The sequence below is a fragment of the Notamacropus eugenii genome, chromosome 5 (assembly GCF_028372415.1).
Source record: "Notamacropus eugenii isolate mMacEug1 chromosome 5, mMacEug1.pri_v2, whole genome shotgun sequence".
NCBI lineage: Eukaryota > Metazoa > Chordata > Mammalia > Diprotodontia > Macropodidae > Notamacropus > Notamacropus eugenii.
The window spans coordinates 400,343,448-400,368,034 of record NC_092876.1 but is presented as its reverse complement, the minus strand read 5'-3'; the positions used below and the strand labels follow the sequence as shown (position 1 = coordinate 400,368,034).

The 24,587-nt window shown below is 38.0% G+C and overlaps 1 protein-coding gene across 1 annotated transcript in view; it reads left to right on the top strand.

Moving 5' to 3' along the window:
- The window catches only part of NIPA1 (NIPA magnesium transporter 1), a 52,711-nt gene that overhangs the window by 12,979 nt on the left and 15,145 nt on the right, over positions 1 to 24,587 (top strand). The window contains exons 2-3 of the mRNA XM_072614566.1: positions 7,116 to 7,163; positions 8,389 to 8,479. Coding sequence (XP_072470667.1) covers positions 7,116 to 7,163; positions 8,389 to 8,479 — 139 coding nt within the window. The remainder of the gene's footprint in view (positions 1 to 7,115; positions 7,164 to 8,388; positions 8,480 to 24,587) is intronic.

The window sequence follows — 24,587 nt, the reverse complement described above, 5'->3', positions numbered from 1 at the left end:
GCAGAAGGCATTTATGAGTTATGTGAAAAAAAGGCAAAGGGGAGAAGGAGGAGCTTATGATGAATGGCCTTAATTTTTTCTATAAAACATTAGGCAAGTTTGTCAGCTGAGAGAGTGGGGGAGGGGAATGATGGAAGATTTGAGGAGGGATGATGAAAAAGTTTGAGAGAGTTTCAGGGGAGAGAGGGATAGTGAATTGAAAACGCAGGTATGGGAGGATTGTCTAGCAGCAGAGAGCCCATTTGTAATGTGCTCATATTTGTAATGGACTCAGGACAGTGGCATGACTTTCTCCACTTTCTTTCGGCAGCACAGGTATAGGAGCAAAGGCAGTGAATGGTGGGAGTGATCCAAGGCTGAAGTTTAGCAGGACACACTCAGCAAAATGATGAGAGGGCTAGGGATGCAAGAGAAGGACAGTATAGAATTGAATTGGTTCACCAGGGTGTCAAGATGAGGAAAAGAGGAGAATGGGGTTACAAGGGTTTATTTAGAATCTCTGGGATGTGTAGGATATGATTGGAAATGTTCATCAGTGAGTAGAAGGCACCTCTCCTATTCCCAAAGGGAAAGGAGTCTGGAGTTTGGCGCTAGAGTCAACTCCCTACCAACTCTTCGCTCTAGGGATGGACATGACAGGAGATGGAAGACCCGAGTCAAAGGGAAGCTTGCTCCTCTTCATACTAGAGGTTCTCCACGTTGCATTTGGGAGATCAGACTGGCAACAGGTTTGCTTTGTCCTAACACTGCAAGGAGACAGTGGCACTTAGCTTCTTGGCAAACAGACACCCTCATCTCTATATGGAAATTAGTCGGAAGGCTATGGTAAAGGAAAGATGGTTAAGTGGATAGAGTGAGAGGCCCAGAGTCAGGAAGACCTGAGCTCAAATCTTGTCTCAGAAACTTACTAGCTATATGACCCCGAGCAAGTCACTTAACGTATGTCTGCCTTAATCCACTGGAGAAGAAAATGGCAAACTACTCCAGTATCTTTGCTAAGAAAATCTCATGTACAGTATGGTTTAACAGGGTCATGAAGACTTAGAAATGACTGGATAACTCAATAACTACATGATAAAGGACATAATGTCTCACTCCCATCTTGAGAAATCCACCAAGACATAGGGTCCTCCTTTGCATGTGGGTAAAAGTTTTTATGCCCTTAGGTGACCAGGAAGCTGTATCAATGGAGGAAGGGTCCAATCAAGTCCTAGAGACAGTTTTGTTGCTTTTTAGGGAAAACTAATCCCTTTGTAGGAAATGGGAGAATCTTAGTCCCACTATACATGTGAAGCTTAGAAAAGAACTTTGGAACATCAGTTGAGGAGGGTATAGTAAAAAATCATTTAGGTAATTTACTTTTGAGTGTTGAGATTTGATAACATAAATTTGCAGTGGTCCCAATGAGCACCATTGAGTAGGTGACTTCCTGTATACCCTCCTACAGCACATGATAAGAAGAGGAGGCATTTGAGTAACCCCGGGTTTGATTTCAGCTGAGAAGCTGGAGAAAGTGCTTTCGTAGTTCTTGTTGGTAGGAGTTAAACACTTTGGAGTGATGATAAAATTAAGGGTGTGGCCCTATGTTTGTGTACTTTATATAGACCGAAGGCATAGCTGATGGGTGTGGAAAACATTAAGAAAGTGGGAGGTCAAAGTGTTTTAAGAAAAATCAACATATACATTAAATGCTCTGGTATCAGAGCAGAGGTTAGGGTGTAGGGGAAGACTGAGAGCCAAGAACGAACTTCCTTGAGGAAGGATATAATTTAGGGACCATTTGATAATTGCCACCAGGAAGAAAGGTTGCTGAGTGATAAAGAGGAACATGCTGACACTCCTATTCAGGACCAAGGTTTTGAAGAATAGGGGGAAGAGGAGAGAAGGTGCAAACTGTATGAGAAAGGATGACTATCTTATGAATGACAGTGGGTATCCATTTTCTTTTAGTATGTAGCACCAATGTGATATTCACAGCACCCAGGGTACCCATGAATATGCTGGCGCAATTCTGATTCACAAAATATAACAGACTCTCTATATGGAAGACAGAATCAAAACATTTATTCAGAAACCAGAAAGCCAAATCTGTAATAGAAACAAGGACATTTATACACAGTAACAATACAGAGGGCAACACTGTCCTCAAGCCTTCCCCCTGCTAGGGCCTTCTCACAAACCAGCTCCCTTAAACAAATCAGAAACACGCTCTCTCATCCACGCTAACCAACTGCATTTCCCAGCTCTGATAGCTCTCTGTCTGGCTCTAGCTCTGCCTCTTCCTGCTCCACCCCTTCCTGTTCCATGTGACTTAGACTCATGGGATCCAGGCATCCATATGACATAAGCAGGTCACATGGACCTATTAATGGATGGGAAAGATCTTTCCCATTAAGAAGCAAAATTACATTAACAATAAGCAAAGAATGCATTATCAATACATAGTGTTAGAGAAGAAGGGAGATTGAGCTGGATGTTCATCAAGTCCTCCTCTAGAAGAGATCAGGTTCCTGAGTCTTATATTCAGGGACAGATTGTGCTAGTTAGAGACGGTTGGTGGTTGGAGGCTCTGATTTTGGAGGTGAAGGTGCTGGTGCCTGGGACTGTGATCCTTAAATTGAGATGTCATGATGTAAATGAAAATTACATTTAAGCCACTAAACTCACTTTCAGTGCAGTGATCAAGAGAACATATTTTTCCCCCCTCTATGCTAAATGTAGTGAGCATATGGTGGCAAAATGGTTACTATGACAGTTCATTTGATTGGATTCATTTTTCGTAAGGGTGGGTTTGGAGAAGGGGTCAGAAAGAGTATATCAGGACATGATGGTGGCATATTATCCCCATATACACACATACACATACACACACACACACACACACACACACACACACACACACACAGTGATGAGGAAGTACTATATGAGACTTTCCAAAAGAAAATGGAATAAAATGCAGGGCTTCTCTGTAGGAAACTGAGGAGAAAAGGTCAAAAACCTTGCCAGGATGTTGACCCTGAGTCTCCTCCTTGGCTAGCTCAAAGCAAGTACTTTGCTGTTTTTCATCTTTGTACCCCAAGTACATAACATACAGTGGGTACTTATTAAATAAATTGAGTTCATTTGAATGCTTTGCAAGAATGATCGTGTCCTTGGCAGAAATAGAACAATAACAAAAAGGAGATAGTTTTGTGGGGAAAAGTGAGTGACATTCACTGAGCTGCAACGAGGCACAAAATCATATCTAGAGCACTTGTGTTTGGAGGGAGAATCTAGTACAGCATTCACTGCTTTATCTGGGTTTTTTGGTTTTCAGTGGGTAATGTGTGGGTCAGTGTTTCTGCTCAGTTCTAACTCTAGGTTTCTCTGTCAGTAAGTTAGGAATTAGACAGGAAGATAGCACATTCGGCTTCACTGCCTGAACCTGAAAAGGCCTATTTAAATGAAGAATCTTCCATTGGTCTTCCAGTGATAGGTGTTTTTTTAATATTTTTATTTATTTATTTTTAGTTTTCCACATTCATTTCCACAACATTTTGAGTTCCAAATTTTCTCCTTATCTCTCCCCTTCCTCCACCCCAAAACACCATGCATTCTGATTATCCCTTCCCCCAATCTGCCCTCCCTTCTGTCACACCCCTCCCTTCCCTTATCCCCATCTTCTCTCATTTCTTGTAGGGCAAGATAGATTTCTATACTCCATTACCTGTACTTCTTATTTCCCAGATGCATACAAAACAATTCTCAACATTCGTTCCTAAAACTTTGAGTTCCAACTTCTCTCCCTTCCTCCCTCCCCACCCATCCCCACTGAGAAGGCGAACAATTCAATATAGGGTATATATGTGTAGTTTTGCAAAAAACTTCCATAATAATCATGTTGTGTAAGACTAACTATATTTCCCTCCATCCTATCCTGCCCCCCATTTATTCTATTCTCTTTTGACCTTGTCCCTGATAGGTGTTTTTTGTAGTATTGTTTCAAATAACATTGTTATACCCCACTTAACTTGTGAAATTACTTAGAGTTGGTTATGTGAAATCTTCAGTTTGGGAACACAAGGAAGTAAGTCACGCACTGGTAATATTAAATTTTCCCCTTATCCTTCTGCTTCATATTCCAAACCTCTCCTTGAAGATGCCTGTTCATGGACTGTGAACTGGGCTCAAAGTTGAACAGGAAGAAGGCAGTGAGGAAAATCATGCAATTCTTTTAATTACTCTCAACAAGGGAAACAATTTAGGAGAACATATAGGATATACAGAATGATAATATTATTAATGATCTTAATAATAATGGACAGAATCAACACAGGGATAGGGGTGAGCACAAGACTGGACCTATGGTTTCATTGGTCTTGGGAGCCCTCTCTCCCTCCTTGAGGAACCCCTCCCCGCATACAAGTAAGATACTTTCTGAGCAACTAATACTTTAGAGTACTGTAGAGTTACATGGAGCACTAAGAGTTGGAATGATTTTGCCCTGGGTCACATAACTAGCATATGACAGAACTTGAACTCAGGTCTTCCTGCTTCAAAGTCAACTCTTTATCTACTGCTCTCCGATAGCTGTCCTTTAAGGAAAAGTGAAAACTACAGTTGTGGAAAGGAGCAGAGAGGGAACTCTAGCCAGGGGGAAATGGTGTTGTAATAGGGGCATACAGATCCTTTTAGAAGGACATGGGTAGGGAAGGATTAAGAAGACTGAGAATTAGAGAACAAGAGATGGGAGTTGAGCATAGTTTTTTACTCCTGATGATTAAGTAAACCAGGAATTGGGAGAAAACAGCCAGAGGGAATTGGTTAGCCATTGGGGTAATAACATGTGGTGGAGTAAAAATGCTTGAAACCTCCACTGGATGTTGTTACTAGGCTAGGGCAGGGGCCAGAAGGTGCAGTGAATAGAGTGCTGGGCCTGGGATAAGGAAGTTCTGGGTTCAAATCTGCCCTCAGACACTTAGTAGCTGTAGGATCCTGGGCAAGTCACTTCACCTCTACCTCAGTTTCCTTGTCTATAAATTGGGGATAGAGAGGTGATAGAAAGCATCAAATGAGATAATCATTATAAAGTACAGAGCCTGGTACTTAGTAGGTGCTAGATAAATTCTAACTATCATCATCATCACCGTCAGTCACCGTTCTCTTCCGGAGCTCATTGGGAAGGCTGGAGTCCTGGGAAGGCAGTGATGCAGTTGCTCCCTCTTACATGGGCTGGTCTGGACCTGCATCATCTACCTGCTTCTATTTCACTGGCTTGGCTTGGGGTAGGGATCAGGGATCAAATATGATTTGAGTTTGTCATTCAAAGCTCTTCACAACTTGGTCCATTACTAATTTCCTGCAATTTACTCTATTTGTAAAATTCTGCCCCGTCCTACCAGAATACTTATCCTTTGGGTTGCTGCTCCATCTCCCATCTCTTTGACTTCAAAGATGCTGTACCCCACACCTCAAATGCACTGCTTCCTCATTTCCCACTGTTGGAATCTGGTTTTCCATATTACTGAGCTCATCAGCTTCTTCTTGAAGCCTTTCCTTGACCCCTTAGCTGCCATTCTAATTTCATTTTACATTCAAGTTATTTTTCTTCAGTACTTTTGTTCGTTGCATTGGCCTATTCACTGTTCCTCATACACAACATTGCTTTACCTCTGTGTCTTTTCACGTATGGCCTTCCCTTCCTGGAATGTTCTTTTACTTAATCTCTTCCTAGAGATACATTGTAGTCTATCATTATCTAATAATCAATTCACAATAAGTTTCATTCTTACTATCTTTGAAACACTGCTAAGTTTTAGGAGTACAAAGACAAAAAAATAAAAACAAGAAAACCCCTGCCTTCAAGGATCTAACGTGCTTCACCTGCTTCTTAGAGCAATTTTTACAAAAGCCACAACATTGTAAAATGTATCATTTTGAACTTTGATCAGTGAAGTAATGATAAGGAATGCTGCTTCCCCCACCCCATACAGACACACCTCCTGACAGAGAGGTGATGGATTCGATATGAAGAATGAGACACATTTCTGGACATGGTCACTACAGGAATTGTTTTCTTTGACTGTGGATATTTGTTACAAGGGTTTCGTTTCTCTTTATCTTTTTTTTCATGGATGGAGAAGTAGGAAGGAAAAATAAATAAATGCTTGATCACTGGAAAACAGAAGCAACCATCAAGCATATCTCAGGGGCTACTTCCTTTGAGAGGCCTTTCTTGACATCCCCTCTCCCAGTTAGGATTCCCTCTCCTTATTCTTCTCTCTCTGCTGTAATACTTTGTATTTACTTGTGTACCTGTTGAAAATAAGCTTTTTGAGATCAAGAACTGTTTCATTTTTTCCTTTATGTCTTCAGTATCTAGCACCAGTGTCTTACACAGAGTGCTTAGTAAATGCTTCTTTAATTGAATCAAGGTGACAGACTGAAAACAAGGAGATGAATTAGGCAATTACAATAATCTAGGTAAGAGGTAGGCTGAGGGTCTAAATAAGAGTGGAAAGAATGAAGTAGATAAAAAAATTAGCCATGTAGAATTGACAGGCTATGGCAACTAATTCTACATGAGGAAGAAGGAAGAATCAGTGATTTCAAGATTTCAAGCATGGTTGTCTGAGATGATGGTATCAACAAACGTGGGAGATGGGAGAAAGGTTGAGTGTGTGCGTGTATTTTGTACATGTGGGTGTGTGTGCTTTAATATCAATACAAAACTTTAAACATTTTTAATCATTTTAGTGGTTAGATCAGTTTTTCAGATACACATCAGTAGTTTCATACGTATGTAGAGGGAGGAATGGAGAATCTCTATATAGTGTATTTATAGCTTACATGTATGTACTGTGTAGTCTATATGTAATATAGACCATATAGTATATATATCATCTGCACGGCATATTTTATATGCTACATAGAACATATGATGCATATATATGTAATAGCAATAGATGTCCCAGTAGAGGAGAGGTGCCTGTTCAGGTGACCTCTGAGATCCCTTCCAACACAATTTTGTGATTAAGAACTTCTTGCTTTTTCTCATTACATAAAAATAAGGTTGTGCTCACTTTACAGAAATCCATCCGTGACTATATTTTTCTTCTCCTCTTGATGTTTCACAGGCACTTCTTACTTAACAGACATAGTTTGGTGGTCTGGCACAATTGCAAGTAAGTATGTCTTAAAATGACTTTTTTTCTTTTTTCTTAAAACCATTTTCCTTAAAAATTCATTCCAAGCATAGTTAGGGACCAGGGGAATGACATACTGGTTCTTTCTGGGTGGATTTAATTTCATTCTACTCCTTCTGGGTACTTGAAGTACCTTCTGAATCTTATTTTTTCCTTACTTCTCTCTTCTTCTTTTTATTTTTTTGGAATGGGATAAGTAAGGGTAGAAAGGACAGGGAGGTGCAGAGTGGGGACAGATGGAGAGAACTAGTGGTGGGAATGGGGAGGAAGGAATAGGAAAAAAATCATTCCATTATCTTGTTCTTCCACCTCAAACCCTGTTTCTGAGTCAGCTTTTCCCAGTGCACAAGATGTGCCTGTAGTTTCAGGCCACTTATATCCCAAATATTCTATTTTTTCAAATTACCAAGGAAACACAGGTACCACATGAATTAAGTGGAATTTCATATATTGAAATATTCACTTTTGTTCATCAAAATAAATACTGTGCAATAATTTATATGATAGATTGTATAGGTAAATGAGAATTTAAATTCTGTTCCTTAAATCCCTCAGAGGAAAAATATGTTAGAAACTGAACAGATTCTATGAGGTTTATTTTTAAAGTGGGGCTTTTTATGGTAAGAAATGTGAAGTATCTTTTTTTACTGAAATTCTTTCCTTTAAGGATTATTATAAATTCTCAGTGAGCATTGAAATGTATGTTGTATCAACACCAACTTGGGCTCCAAACCTGAGAGATACGCTTTATGAATATTTTTAAGACATTTAGAGAGTATTGGTTTCAAGGTCTATCTCATGGACTGAAGAAATACATATAATATTATCTATTATCTACCCTAATCACAGAAGCTCAGGGCAGAGGCTCCATAAAATTCATTTTCACTACCCTAATATAACTCATACTTTGTTTTTATTTGGATTGCCAGTGCTATTAGGTGACTGAAAACTAGTTATTTCAATGCTGAATTGCTCTAATATTAGCTACAAAGCTAAAATATATTTAATCATTTAATAGTTTGATAATAATTCTTCAGAGTTTTGGAGTAGGGTATTTTGTAGTATGTACATCAGTAGTGTTTTCAAACTAAAAAAAATTTAGTTTCATTATGTCTTCATTCCTGATCCAAATATTAATTCTTTTATGCTAAAGGTCATCTTAATGTAATGATTACAAGATATATTTTTATGATTCTCTTAACAGTGGCTCTTGGTCAGATTGGAAATTTCTTGGCTTATACAGCAGTTCCTACTGTGCTGGTCACTCCCCTTGGTGCTCTTGGTGTTCCATTTGGGTGAGCATTGGAATTTTGCATTGTAATATTTCATGGATTGGTAGGATATGAAGAATTTTTCAATTAAGAGAATAAAAATAGTAAGTTACATATCTTTGGTTTTTCTACTCTAAGCCAAAATTTCTTACATTTAATTTAATCCTGCTTTTTAAGATAACTTTTCTTCCAGAAATATGCTTTAGTATATTTCAGAATGTGTTAATATGACTTAATTATGGACACCTATAACTTGCAGTTAAAGTATGAATAATAGTTTTGTTTTACTATTCTTTAAACCTGGTACTTTTCCAAAAGAACTAGCAACTCTTTTCTGACGTCTTGGCAAGTATTCTAAAGCTGGTTATGAATCCAATTAAGCTAAATTCTATAATTAAAAAAACTATAGCAATTATTTGTATGGAACATTCACTTCATAGCCTAATTAAAAAATAAGTTCTTTGTTAAATATTTGTATCCTATTTGTCTAGGCAATAATAGAGAGAAAAATGTAAGTTTTTAAAAATCCATTGAATTAGTGGCCTTTAAACTAAGTTTTAAAATAAAAAATTCCAGAGTCCTTTTGAAAGTAAGAAATAGTCGGCATATTTCATTTTTGTGTCCTCACTGTTACCTTGCACAAAGAATACAGATGTTCCATAATTTCAAATGTTTGAAAACTTGAATTGCAATCTAGTGATATATATGTATGTGTGTGTATATATATATGTACATATATATATACATATATATATAATATCTTTTTCCTGTCTACATGGGGCATAGATATCAAGGTCACAAATATATAAAGTGTCTAGAATTCATATTTTTATATTCAATTTGATGTAACTTTTAAAATTTAATTTTTAAGTGAATAAGCATTTTTTTCTCTCTAATCTCTGCCTTCCCCCACCCTGGAAAAAACCAGGGAGGGTGGAACAAAGCCCTTGTGACAAATATACATATTTGAATGAAACAAATTCCCATGTTAGCTCTATCCAAAAATATGTGCCTTATTCTGCATATGTTGTTAGTCCATAAACTCTCTGATGTCAGTTTGGCTTTTTATACTTCACTGACAGTTTTATTAACCAAAAATGTGTTTAATCACATGTTCTCTCTGATTTCAATTGTAATCAAAGAGATATTCCCCTTGGGAAAAAATACTTATAAATATGATAACAAATTGATATACACAGAATAAACAACACTGACTGATTTCTCTAGGACTTTCCTTCATCAATTATAACCCCATTTGTCCCTTTCCACTAGCACCTTGATTTCTCTCTAAGGTTCAGTCCTTCACTGGGTCTGTGATCTCATCAGTTTGAGTACCCCCTCCTCAGCATAGATTGCCACATATCCACACCCTCTCATGCCACGCAATCCTTGTGCTCTTCAATAAATCCTCCTGAAAACATCTATTCTGTGGAAACCTTCATCTAGGTTAGCGAATCTTAACCTGGAGTCCATGAATTAGTTTTATTTAATATTTTGCTATGTGTGTTTCAACATAGTTGGTTTCCTTTGTAATCCTATTTGATCTTATACATTTAAAAACATTATTTAGCTGTTCAGTCATTCAGTCACATCCAACTCTTTGTTGACCCTATGGACCATAGCACACCAGGTCCTTCTATCCTCCACTATCTCAGCTTTCCTTATAGTTTAACTCTCACAGTCATACATTACTACTAAAAAAACCATAGCTTTGGCTGTATGGACTTTTATCAGCAAGGTAATGGTTCTGCTTTTTAGTATGCTGTCCAGAATTGCCATAGCTTTCCTTCCAAGGAGGAAGTATCTTTTAATTTCATGGCTGCAGCTGTCATCTGCAGTGATCTTTGAACCCAAGAATATAAAATATGATACTTCTTCCTTTTCTTTTCCCTCTGTTTGTCAGGAAGTGTTGGAACCAGTTGTCATGATTATAGTTTTTTTATTTAATTAATTTATTTGTTTTTAGTTTGCAACAATTACTTCCATAAGTTTTAAGTTTTCTTCTCTTCTCCCCTCCCCAAGATGGCATGCAATCTTATATGGGTTCTACACTTACATTCTTATTAAAATCCATTTTCACATTAGTCATGTTGCATAGGAAAATTAAAGTGAATGGGAAAAACCATGAGAAAAACCAAACCAAACCAAAATATAACACAGGAGAAAAGAGTCTGCTTCATTCTGTGTTCTTTCTCTGGATGTGGATGGCATTTTGCCTCAAGAGTCCATTGGGAATGTTTTAGGTTCTTGCATTGCTATGAAGGACTAAGTCTATCAGAAATAGTCCTCATACACTGTAGCTGTTACTGTGTATAATGATCTCCTGGTTCTGCTCATTTCACTCAGCATCAGTTCATCTAAGTCTTTCCAGGTTTTTCTGAAGTCCAACTGTTCATCATTTCTTATAGCACAATAATATTCCATTATATTGATATACTGCAACTTGTTCAGCCATTCCCCAATTGATGGGCATTCCCTTGATTTCCAATTCTTGGCCACCACAAAAAGAACTGCTATAAATATTTTTGTACATGTGAGACCTTTTCCCATTTTTATGATCTCTTTGGGATACAGGCCTTGTAGTTTTTTAATGTCAAGCTTCAAGTCAATTTTTACACTCCCCTCTATCACCTACATCAAGTGGTTTCTCAACTCTTCTTCACTTTCTACCATTAGAGTGGTATCATCTGCATATCTGCAGATATTTTTCCTGGCAACCTTAATTCTGGTTTTTGATTCATCCAGCCTGACATTTCACATAATGTTCTTTGAGTATAAGTTAAATAAATAAAGTGATAATATATAGTCTTGTTATACTCCTTTCCCAATCTTAAACCAATCAACTATTCAGTGTTCAGTTCTAACTTGTTTCTTGACCCATATACAGGTCCTTCAGGAAACAAATAAGATGATCTGGTACTCACCTCTCTTTGAGGACTTGCCAAATTTTGTTAATGTAGTCAATGAAGTCAGCTCCCTTGCTTTCTCCATAATTCAGCAAATGTTGGCAATTTGATCTCTAGTTCCTCTGCTTCTTTGGAAACCATTATTATTTAGTAGTCACAAGCAGATTGTAAAAGGTGTCTGTGATTCACAAAAACATTAGTAACCTTTGATCTAGGTATTTTTCTATTTTCTGAGCATGAGAGAAGTCATTTCCTGGATGATCTCTTATGTCACCTTTTGCATGTAAGCTATCATCAGTTAATATGCTGCATTCTATTTGTACTCATTACATCTCTCAAAAATATTTTAAAGGAATCTTTGCCCCTCAAAAAGCTTTCCCCAGACCATGTTATCTTTTTAGGCTCCATTTTTTTCTTTACCTTCCATGCCAAACTTATAGAGGTCCACACCTACTGCCTCCTTTTGTTCAACATCTACTCACTTTTTAACCCATCTGTAATCTTTCATTCTTATCAATTATTCTTAGATGTCACTATTGATCTTCTAATCCTCAAATCCCATGGCCTTTTCCTTTGTCTGTTTTCTACTTTTTTTTTTTTTTGCTGTATTTAACATGTTAATCACTCTTCTCCCTTGTCTTCCATGACATTGTCCTCTCCTAGTTCTTCTCCAACCTCTCTGGTTGGTGCTTCCGTCTAAATCACTGGTTCCTCTTCCTATCATGTTCTCCTTCCTCTACTCTGCCCTCTCCAAAAGTTGGTATTTTTTCATGATCTTGCCTTTTGCATTCTTTTTTTTCCTTACATTCTTTCCCTAGGTTATTTTATCTGTGTCATTTCAGATGACTTTTGCCTTTTTGACTTTAATCATCTTGAGCTCTTGACTCATATTTCTATATCCTGGACATCTTTACCTGAATATACTTCCAGCTTTTCAAAATTTTCAGTTCTCTAATGGATCAATGATCTTGATGATTAGTTACCCTCTCCAACAATACAGCCTGCCACCCATCAGTCCTATATGATTCGTATCTTTGTGTTCCTGGAGATCCTTCATGAGGGTCCACCCATTGTATTAAGATCTTCCTGGAATTCTCTGGACATGGAGTGGATACCATTGAAGCATACCATCTCTTCCTCAGTTAACCCTTACTCTTGCCATGTGGTTGGCCTCCACATAATTAAAATCGCGTATATGGCTTTGTGTGGTTACTTTTGTGCATTTTTTCATTAATAAGATACTGTAGTCTCCTTCTATCCACCATGTGCCTCTCCACTGCTCTTTGGACAACTCTTGACTTTAATTCTTTGAAGATTATAGTATTCTGTTACACATAGTCATATAGTATCAACAGATGAGACTCCAAAAGAGGAGTTGTTACTAGTACTTGTTGTTCCCTTTCCTATCTCTTGGCCACCACCACTGCAAAGGACAAGGGGGCTGAACAGGATGGAGGATTATTTTTTTTCTTTGTTTCATTGGTTGCCATGACTGAGTAATCACCAACCTACTATTGCTGCACTCCTCTGTACTTGGCTAGGATGGTTCTTAGAGAACAGACATGATCTGTTGCCAGAGCTGTATTGAAAGCCTTTCCAGCAGGGAAGAACCCACCTAAGTTTGTACCCCATCACTACTACCTTTGAGAATCCAGGGTGACTTCCACACAGGAAGACAGTATCCAAGTATGACTTCATGGAGGACTTCAAATTCAGTATGTCAAAAACCAAACTTTTCATTTTTCCTATCAACCCATGCTTCTTTCTGACTTTCCTGTCTTTGTCAGGAAGACAATCATCAATCAATCAGCAAACATTTATTAAGTGCCTACTGTGTGCTACATGGCTGTTATAAGCATACCAAGACAAAAAAATTAAAAATGAAACAACCCCTGCCTTCAAGGAACTTTGATTATATTAGGGGAGACAGGAACATGAACATGTATATACAAATAAATTCAAGATGATTTTTCTGAGGAAATATGAACAGCTTAGAGGGATCAGAAAAGGCCTCATTAGAAGATAATGATTGAGCTGAATTTAGAAGAAAATGAGGGATTTTAAGAGGTAGAAGTGAGAAGGGAATACACTCCAATTACTGGGAACAGCTTGGATAAATGTATGGAGAGAGGAGTTGGAATAGCATGAGGAAAAGCAAGAAGGCCAGTTTAGCCAGACTGTAGAGTAGATGAAAGAGAGTAATGAATAAAAGTAGGTTGGAGCCAGATTGGGAAAGATTTTCTCTGACAGAGGAGGTGGTATTTGATCTTAGAATTAATAGGAAGTCAATGGAGCTTATGGAAGAAGAGAAGTGACCTAACTTTTAGGAATATCAATCTACTTAAAAAAAAACCCCAAACGAAAGCTCTTTCCTCTCCAAGTCATCTTGGTGGTGCAGTGAATAGAGTACTGGGCCTGGAGATAGGAAGACATGTCTTCCTGAGTTCAAATCCAGCCTCAGACACTTATTAGCTTTGTGACTGTGGGTAAGTCACTTCATCCTCCTTGCCTCAGTTTCCTCATCTAATATCAGCTGGAGAAGGAAATGACAAATCATTCTAGTATCTTTGACAAGAAAACCCCAAATGAGGGTTTTAGATGGACAACAACAACAAAACATCCAAAGCAACAAATCCTGTTTCTCTTGGTATATGGTTCTTTTTTCCCCCTAGTATTCAACATTTATTTTTCATAAGATTTTGAGTTCCAAATTTTTTCTCTCCTCTCCTTCCCCTCCCCAAGATAGCAAGCAAACTGATACAGATTATATATGTGCAGTCATGTTAAACATATTTCCACATTAGTCCCGTGGTGAAAGAATAGAGCAAAAGGGGAAAACCACAAAAAATAAAAAAAAAAAAAGATAATAGTATGCTTTGATCTGCTTTCAGACTCCATAGTTTTTTAATGTTTATTTATTTGTTTTTAGTTCTCAACATTCATTTCCACAACATTTTGAGTTTCAAATTTTCTCCCCATCTCTCCCCTCCCGCACCCCAAAATACCATGCATTCTGATTACCCCTTCCCCAATCTGCTTCTATCACACCCCTCCTTTCCCTTATCCCCATCTTCTCTCTTTTCTTGTAGGGCAAGATAGATTTCTATACCCCATTACCTGTATTTCTTATTTCCCAGTTCTATGTAAAAACAATTCTCAACAATTATTCCTAAAACTTTGAGTTCCAACTTCTTTCCCTTCCTCCTTCCCTATCCGTCTCCACTGAGAAGGCAAGCAATTCAATATAGGCTATATATGTGTAGTTTTGCAAAAGACTTCCATAATAGTCATGTTGTGAAAAACCAACTATATTTCCCTCCATACTATCCTGCCCCTCCCATTTATTCTATTCTCTCTTTTGACCTTGTCCCTCCCCATAAGTGTTTACTTCTATTTACTCCCTTCTCCCATTTGCCCTCCCTTCTGTCATCCCCCCCTTATCCTCTTTTCCCCAGCTATCATGTAGTGTAAAATAGATTTTTACACCAATTTGAGTGAGCATGTTATTCCCTCCTTAAGCCAAATGTAATGAGAGTAAGATTCATTTTCCCCTCTCATTTCCCCCCTTTTCTCCTCCATTGACAAAGTTTTTTCTTGCCTCTTTTATGAGAGGTAATTTGCTCCATTCCATTTCTTCATTTCTCCTCCCAATATTTATCCTCCTCCTCCTCCATTTCTCCTCCTTCTCTCAATTTCTCCTCTTTCACCCCTTAATTTTATTTTTTTTTAGATATCATCCCTTCCTATTCAATTCACCCTGTGCTCTCTCTCTCTCTCTCTCTCTCTCTCTCTGTGTGTGTGTGTGTGTGTTTGTGTGTGTGTGTGTGTGTGTGTGTGTGTGTATAATCCCTCCAACTACCCAAATACTGAGAAAAGTTTCAAGAGTTGCAAATATCATCTTTCCATGTAGGAATGTAAACAATTCAACTTTAGAAAGTCCTTTATGATTTCTCTTTCCTGCTTATCCTTTCATGCTTCTCTTCATTCTTGTGTTTGAAAGTCAAATTTTCTATTCAGATCTGGTCTTTTTATCAAAAACGCTTGAAAATTCTCTATTTCATTGAATGTTTTCCCCTGAAGTATTATACTTAGTTTTGCTGGGTAGGTGATTCTTGGTTTTAATCCTAGTTCTTTCCTAGTTTCTAGACTTCTGGAATATCATATTCCAAACCCTTTGATCCCTTAATGTAGAAGCTGCTAGATCTTGTGTTATCCTATTTGTATTTCCACAATACTCAAATTGTTTCTTTCTAGCTGCTTACAATATTTTCTCCTTGACCTGGGAACTCTGAAATTTGGCTGTAATATTCCTAGGAGGTTTTCTTTTGGGATCTATTTTAGAAGGTGATCAGTGAATTCTTTTAATATTTATTTTGCCCTCTGGTTCTAGAATATCAGGGTAGTTTTCCTTGATAATTTCATGAAAGATGATGTATAGGATCTTTTTTGATCATGGCTTTCAGGTACTCCTATAATTTTTAAATTGTCTCTCCTAGATCTATTTTCCAGGTCAGATGTTTTTCCAATGAGATATTTCACATTATCTTCTATTTTTTCATTCTTTTGGTTTTGTTTTGTAATTTCTTGTTTTCTCATTAGCTTCCATCTGTTCCATTCTAATTTTTAAAGAACTATTTTTTTCAGTAAGCTTTTAAACCTCCTTCTCCATTTGGCTAATTCTGCTTTTTAAAGCATTCTTCTCCTCATTGGCTTTTTGAACCTCTTTTGCCAATTGTGTTAGCCTATTTTTAAAGGTGTTATTTTCTTCAGCATTTTTGAGTCTCCTTTAGCAAGCTGTTCATGATTTTCTTGCATCTCTCTCATTTCTCTTCCCAATTTTTCCTCCACCTCTCTTATCTGATTTTCAAAATTCTTTTTAAGCTCTTCTATGAGCTGAGACAATTGTATATTTATTTTGGAGATTTTGGATGCAGAAGCCTTGACTTTTTTAGGTCTTTTTCTGATGGTATGCATTGTTCTTTCTCATCCAAAAGGATGGAAGAAAATACCTGTTCACCAAGAAAGTACCCTTCTATCATCTTATTTTTTCCCCTTTTTGGGGCATTTTCCAAGCCAGTTACTTGACTTTTGAGTTCTTTGTCAAGAAGAAGGTATACTCTGGGAACCTGTAAATTCTTGATTCCTCCAAGGTGGCACAATCAAGGGAGACAAGTTTACTTCTCTCCTGGCCTGTGCTCGTGTCTGTGAGGAACCACAAGCACTCTGTTCTGCCCAGGATCTGCCTGTAGGGTTCCCTCTCCAGAGCCTCCACCAGCTTCACCACCAGCACTCTTCCTCAACCCAGGAGAGTCACTCAGGGCTAAGATCAGTGGTTCAATTCCCTCAGGATCTTTAGGTGGAGGGCTCCAAAAATGGATGCTGCCACTGCAGTGGCTGCTGCTGGCAGGTCCAGACCATGTTTCTTTCTCACCCAAGTGAAAGAACTTTCTCATTGACCTTTGAAGCTGTCTTTGGTGTTTGTGAATTGAGCAATCTGGGAACTGCTGCTGCCCTGAAACTTGTTTGAGTCTTGTCCCTGCCACGTCACACAGCCTATGCTGGGCTGCACTCTACTCTGAGCCCAGTGTAATAGACCTTTCCTGTCAGCCTTCCAGGTTGTCTTGGGCTGGAAATCTCTTTCATTCTGTCATTTTGTGGCTTCTACTGCTCTAGAATTTGTTTAGAGTCATTTTTTACAGGTATTTTATGGGCTGGGGGGTGGGGAACTTCTACAGGTCCATCTTTCTACCCTGCCATCTTGGGTCCACCTGACTCCATAGTTCTTTCTCTGGAGATGGATAGCATTTTCCATCATGAGTATTTTGGAATTATCTTAGATCTTTGTATTACTGAGAAGAGCTAAATCTATCATAATTGATCATAGCACATTGTTGCTGTTACAGTGTGTACACTGTGTACAGTGTTCTCCTGGGTCTGCTTACTTCATTCAGCATCAGTTCATGTAAGTCTTTCAGGTTTTTTTTAAATCAGCCTGCTCATCATTTTTTGTAGCATAGTGGTATTTCATTATATTCATATACCAGAGTTTGTTCAACCATTCCCCAATTAATGGGCATCCACTCAATTTCCAATTCCTTGCCAGCACAAAAAGAGCTGCTATAAATATTTTTGTACATGTAGGTCCTTTTCCCTTTTTTATGATCTCTCTGGGATACAGACCTAGTAGTGCTGTTACTGGTTCAAAGGGTCATACACAGTTTGATAGACCTTTGGGCATAGTTCCAAATTGCTCTCCAGAATGATCAGATCAGTTCAGTGTAGTATTGTGTGTATGATTCAGGAGGGCAGTTTTCATGTATCTTGTGAGCTAAAAATGTTCTTTGCATTTTAAAATAAAATAAAACTTTATAAGTCTAAAAACAGTTCTTACCATACAAAAACTGGTGGTGAGTCAAATTTGACCTCTAGACTAGAGTTTGTGGACCACTGTTCTAATCTGTCCTTTTTTTCCCTACCTAAGGTAGTACTGCTACACTTTAGTCTTAGCCCTTTTACCTTCTTTTTGGACTATTGTAATTGTTTCTCAGCTGATCTCTCTGCCTTCTAATTCATTCTACATTCTGCTGCTAGGTCAGTTTTCCTAAAGAAAAGCTCTCATCATCATTAACCCCAACTAGCATTTATATAACACTTCAAGGTTTGCAAAGCTATTATCTCATTTGATTCTCACAACAAACCTAGGGAGGTAGGTGTTATTATGCCTACTTCATAGATGAGGAAACTGAGGCAGACAAAAGGTTAAATGACTTCCCCAGGGACACTCAACTAAGTAAGAATCAAAGGCCAGATTTGAACTTCTGTCTTTCTGACTGCAGGGCTCTACCTTTTGCACCACCAAGACAAATAGCCTGCTCAAAAACTGCCACTACTTCCTTATTGCTTACTAAATATTCTGACTCTTTAGACTGTTATTAAAAACCTTCCTCTGTTCCCTTCTTTTAAAAGTCTTACATGCGAGCCAGACTCTACTATTTGTTTTCCTAGCAGACATTCAACTTTCCCTCCTTTGCACTGCAGGTCAGATTGTTCACTTGGTCACAAAAACTTTAGGTTTTCAAAGCCTATGCTGATGGATCATAAGCTTTGGCAGTCCCTGCTGAAGTGAAAAGGTTTCGGCTGTAGGTCTGGTAAAGAACTGAGTGTCCTCTGTCGGAAGGTCAGCCTAAGTTTGGAAAAGCTAATCACCAGTTTGGCTGCAGTGTGATGACACTTTGGATGTAGCAGCTTCAAAATGACCTTCCTAAAACACAGGTCTGATAATCACATTCAATAAACTGGAGTGGTTCCCTATTGGTTCCCAAATCAAATATAAAACCCTTTGTTTGACTTTTAAAGCTCTTCCTAATGTGGTCCTTTCCTACCCTTCCTTTCTTCCTATACCCTACCTCCCTCTACATACTCTGCAATCCAGTGACACTGGGTTCCCTGCTGCTTACTTCTCAAGACATTTAATATCCCATCATGCCTGAAACATCTTCCTTCTAATCTCTGCCTCTTGGCTTCTCGGCTTTTTTTCAAGTCTCCGTTAAGCCCATCTTCTGCAAGATGGGCTCAGTCTTTGATCTAGGTGGCTTCCATCTGAAGCTACCCTCAATTTATCCTGTATACATCTTGTGTGTTCATGGTTGTTTACATGTTGTCTGTGAGCAGCTTGAGAGCAGGGACTGTTTTTTGTCTTTCTTTGTATCCCCAGCATTTAGCATAGTGCTTGGTAGATTCGTTGTTATTTAGTTGTTCAGTTCTGTCTGACTCTTTGTGTTCCTGTGGAATTTCCTTGGCAAAGATATTGGAGTGGTTTACCATTTCCTTCTGCCATGTATTAAGGCAAACAGAAGTTGTGACTTACCCAAGATCATACAGCTAGTAAGTGTATGAGGTTGGATTTGGAACTCAGGTCTTCCTCACCGCAGGCACAGCACTCTATCTACTGAGTCATCTAGCTGTCTCACTTGGCACATAGTGGGTACTTAATAAAGCTAATCATTTAGCTAATTGACTAAAAGTATCATATAAGAGTTTTATGTGTCAGTGGAAGGGGTACTTAACATCAATGAAATCATAGCTATTATATATATTTATATATAGATATATATAGAGATATACATACATTGTCACATACTTAGCCCAGTATATGGTATGTAGTAAGCAATAAATATTTTTCACTTCTATATTACATTGTTATTTCTCATTAAGATTCTTTCATTGTCATTGGGTTGACCATTAATGTTTAATCAACCATACTGGAAAGGTCACTGTTCCAGGTATTGTGTGAAACACCCAGCTTCAAGCTTTAGGGAGTCACTGTTTCAGACAGAAATACTGCACAAGTTCATTAATTACATTCTTCACTCATTTATCCAATAAATAATATTTTATTCAAAAATTTTATAAACTACTTTTATAAAAATTCTTTAAAAGACTGATAAATCTTCCCGTATATATATATATATACATATATACATACTTATAGACAGACACATATGTATATATGTATGTATATACATATATGTATACATTTCAATAGAGTGACATTTTCTCGTGTGGTTTATAGAAACAATATAGGTATACTTTTTAAAAAATATATTTTATTTGCTTTGATCAGCTGAAATCTCCCTTTATACTCTCCTCCCCCACTCCTTCCTTTAGTTGAGAACATAAGAAAAATAAAACCAATTACAAACATGCTTACTCAATCAAAAGAAGTTTCCACATTGACCATACCAAAAAAAAAAAAGTCTCATTTTGTATTCTGAGTAGTCACTCTCATTGGGTGGGTAGCATGTTTCATCATTAGTCTTCTGGAACTGTGGTTGGTCATTTTGGTAATGAGAGATCACCACAGTTATCTTCCATCACATTTATATTATCATAACTTGTTCATTCATCCCCCAATTTCTGGGCACCCCCTCAGATTCCCATTCTTTATTGCCTCAAAGAGCCAGAAACATTTTTGTACACCTTTAGAGTTTGTTGTACTTAGGACTAATCCCTTCCTTAATCTGTCCTTCTTCAGATTCCCCCTCCTCCTTTCTCCCTTTTCCCTCCTGTTTCACTGTTAAGTGAAATATATTTCTGCATCAACTGAATATGTATGTGTATGTGTATGTGTATGTGTATGTGTATGTGTGTGTGTATGAATGGTCTCCTTTGATCAGTTCAGATGGGATTGAGGATCAAGTGTCAGGTACTACTCCACTCCTTGTTTATATAGAAATCTCCTTGCATACCCTGATTATATGAGATAATTTTCTCTAACTTTCCTTTCCCTTCTTCTCCAACCCCCAATTTCCTCAGCATTCTTTTAAGAACTCCAAGACATAACAGAACTACTCCCAAACCTTGTATAATTGACTGCTTCTGTGATCCCTGATGGTGATAGGGATGGGAGGGGACACGTGTCATCTCCCCGTATTTGAATGTAAGCAATTTATTCTTGTTAGTCCTGTATCACTGTTCATTCATATTTGCCTTCTCATGTTGCTCTTCACTCTTGTGTTTGAACTACAAAGTTTCTCTGCAGCTCTGGTCTTTTCATGAGGAATATTTGGAAGTCCTTTATTTCATTAAAGGTTCATTTTCCCTACACCATTTACTCAGTGTTGCTGAGTAAGTTATTCTTGGCTATAAGATCATATCTTTGTCTTCTGCAACGTTGTATTACAGATTCTCTGTTCCTTTATAGTGGTGACTACTAAATCATATGTGATCCTGATGGGCTCCTCGGTATTTGAATTCTTTCTTCCTGGCTGCTTGCAGTATTTTTCTTTTGACCTGGAGGTTTTAAATTTAGGCCATCATGTTCCTGGGAGTTTTTCTTTTGGGATTTCTTTTTGGAGATGGATTTTTTCTATTTCCAGTTGGTGTTTGGTTCTAAGAGATCTGGGCAGTTTTTGGTTTTGTTTTGCTTTTAAAGATTTCTCAAAATAAGATGTCAAGGCTCTTTTTTTTTTATCATGGTATTTAGATAGTGCAGTGATTCTGAAATTTTATGTCACTGATTAATTTTCAAGGTCAGTTGTTTTTGTCCTGAGATACCTTACATTTTCTTCTCCCCCCCACCCCCGCCCCATCTTTTGATGTTGCTTTAATATTTCTTGTTGCCTCATGAAGACATTGGCTTCTAGTCAGTCCATTCTAATTTTCAAAAAGTTTGTTGTTTGGGCAAGGTCTTGTACTCTTGTTCCAAGCTGTTCATTCCCTTTCCAATACTTTCTTTCATAGATCTCAGTTATTTTCTAGTTTTCTCCTAAAGCACTTTTATTTAATTTATAAAAAAATTTTAAACTCTGTCTTTAACTCTTGCCTCATCTCTTCCTGGGGTTCAAGTTGAATTTTTGCTCAGGCTCAGTTTTTCTCTGAGGCTTTGTTTCTAGATAGCTTGGAGTCATTCTTTTCTTCTAGGTTTATGCTTTGAGCTTCTCTGCTACTGTGATACTTTATGAGGGCTTCTTTTGTTTGTCTGCTCATTCTTCCAGGCTCTTCCTGACTTTAGACTTATTATTGGGGCTGTGTTCTGTTGTACTTCTGGAAGGAAGGTCTGGGCTGGTCTTGTTGCTATTTTTTTTTTTTTTGTATTGAGTGTTGTGTTATTCTGGGATCTCAGGGATAGTCTAGGGACTTGCAAGTTTCCAGTGCTCCCAGAGTAACCTGATCCATGGTAAAACCTGATTGTTTCCTCCTTGGTCTGAACTCTACAAATTCCTAACATGGAGGGTCTGAGCAGGAGTAGACTGCTGCTGGACTCAACCCTTTTCGGCCAGCTAGTCAGCCCTACTGGTTCTGAGTGGTGAAATTGTTGGCTTCTCTTTGATCTGGGATTTTTGCCTAGTTCTTCCGCATGCTGAGCTAGATGCTGGGAATGGGACCCTGTTCTGCTCTTGGAGTCAGAGCCATCTTGATGCGGCTGCTTGCTATGGCTTGATTTTAAACTTCCTTATTCTACCTCTCAGGGTCTCCCTCCACCTCAGTGTAAAAGTCTCTCAGTCTGCTATATGTGGCTGACCCAAAACTGGCTATTGTGCAACAAAACCTTGAACTTATACCTGTGCCTATTGCACTACCTCGGTATGGAGCTGGTGGATCCCAGGCATGGCTCTTGCCAAGGTGCACAGCTTCTCCCTGGATGCTAGAGTGTTCTTTGGCAGACATGTTCCTGGCCCAACCCCAGTCTTCAGTGTGTGTAGACCTCACTCCTTATGCCAGGCTGGGCTGTGACTTTTTCTGGATGTCTTCATCAGGATTCAGTCTGGCACATATTCTGTTTAGAGGAATTTTGTGGAAGGAAGCAAGGCTGCACAGGTTCCTATCACTCTTCCATCTTGGCTCTAACATTTTCAATAAATAGCTAACCTTTTGCCAAAAAAAATCCCTCTTAATATACAGTATTCTTGATTTTTAAAAAAAGTCTCATTTGCTTACACACAGCATCATTTTATATATATATATCAAACACTTGTTTTAAGAACACCTGAGATTCCACTAAGTCCAAACTTGTAATGATATAGGGTATTTTGGTGAACTTTTAAGTAGCTATTATATTTTCCACATTGTTAAACTCTTCCTTCTATATCAGGGGTTCTTAATCTTTTGGTGTCATGGACACCCTCCGCAGTCTGCTGAAGGCTATGGATCACTTGTCAGAAAAAAATCATTTAATGTTTAAATGCTAAATTTGAGTTAGAGATTAGTGAAAATAAAGATGTATTTTAACCTATCCATTATCAAGGACCCCTTTAAATCTATGGGGGTCCATGAACCACAGGTTATGGAGCCCTGTACCTTATAAACAAATTCCAACAGAAATAGAGAATAGCTGTCATCATAGGTATAAATTGCCTGCTTCTAGCGTATAATTATATGGTATCAGACTGTCTCAGGTTTTGTTTTGCTATAAGCAAAGGCACAAATGAACTCCAAGTCACAGAATCACAGGATTGAAAGGAATCTTAAAGAATACGTAGACCAGTTCTTTCATTTTTATAGAGGAAGAAACAGAGGCTCAGAAAGGTTGGAAAGATTCATCAAGGTCATAAAGATAGTTGATGGCAGAGTTGGGAGGAGAGTATAAGCTTTCTTTTCCCTAGGCCAGTTCTATTCCCCCTCTACTTTACTGACTTACAGATGAGGCTTCCACTTTGTCCTTTGTTGTACATTAAAAACCAGATGCTGGTAGACTGTTCGTTGTGACAGTTCTTTTTCACAGATACCTCATTTTATCCTTACAGCAACCCTGGGAAGTTGGTATTATTATTGTTTCAACTTTTCAGATGAGGAAAATGAGGCACAGAGAAGTTAAATGATTTGCCCAGGGTCACCCTTTCTTTCTAGAACACGGCAGTGTCTCCCCAACTGTACCACAGTGAAGTTTTTGCTTCCCATATTTAGGTCATTGTTTTCTTTTAAATTGTAGTGTTACTTCATTTAGATGGTATTTGCAAATTTAATAGCTGAATTAGTATTCAAATGTTTATGTTATAAATCTAACATATTAGTTCCTTAATGTTGAGAATTTTAGCACATTTGTTTTTGCTAGTTGATGAGGAATGGTCAGAAATGTGCCACTAAGTGCCTTCCTTGCTCTATATTCAGGAATATATAATAAACATCTTGTAGTAAAACAAAACAGTTTGTGCTTCTTGGCATTATCATATCTCTGAAATGTCTAGCAGATATAGGAAACATTCTTTTTAGAAAAAGAGCTGAGGGAGTGGAGAAAAAACCCAGAGGAGGGAAAAAACCTCCTAACTGCTCCAATATAACTCTTGCCATATGAGACTTGTTCTAATAAATCTGGTTTTGAGCCTTCATTGTCAACAATTTCTTCTTTAATTAAAAAAAAACACACACAACTTTTAAAAATGAGTTGATGCCTTTTTTTTAATACTAGTGCTGATTTCCAATAATGCTTTTCACTACTTCCTTGGAGTTTCCTTGTAGTAAATCTAAAAGTTGGGGCAACTACTGAGGGGAGTATCTGCTTCCTCTCCAGTGAAGGGCCCCATCTGTCCTAGATCCACATACCGCATCAAGATTGGATTTAGTTCTGGAGGAAAGCCTAAGCACCTAAAGGATCAGGTTCCTTTTCTCCTTCTCTTTGCTTCTTTAGCCTTCTACCTTGTTGTCATATTTCTAGTTGTTTGCTCTGACAAAAAAATGCTGCTTTGAATATGTTAGTGTATGTGGGAACTCTGTCTTTGGTGGGTATA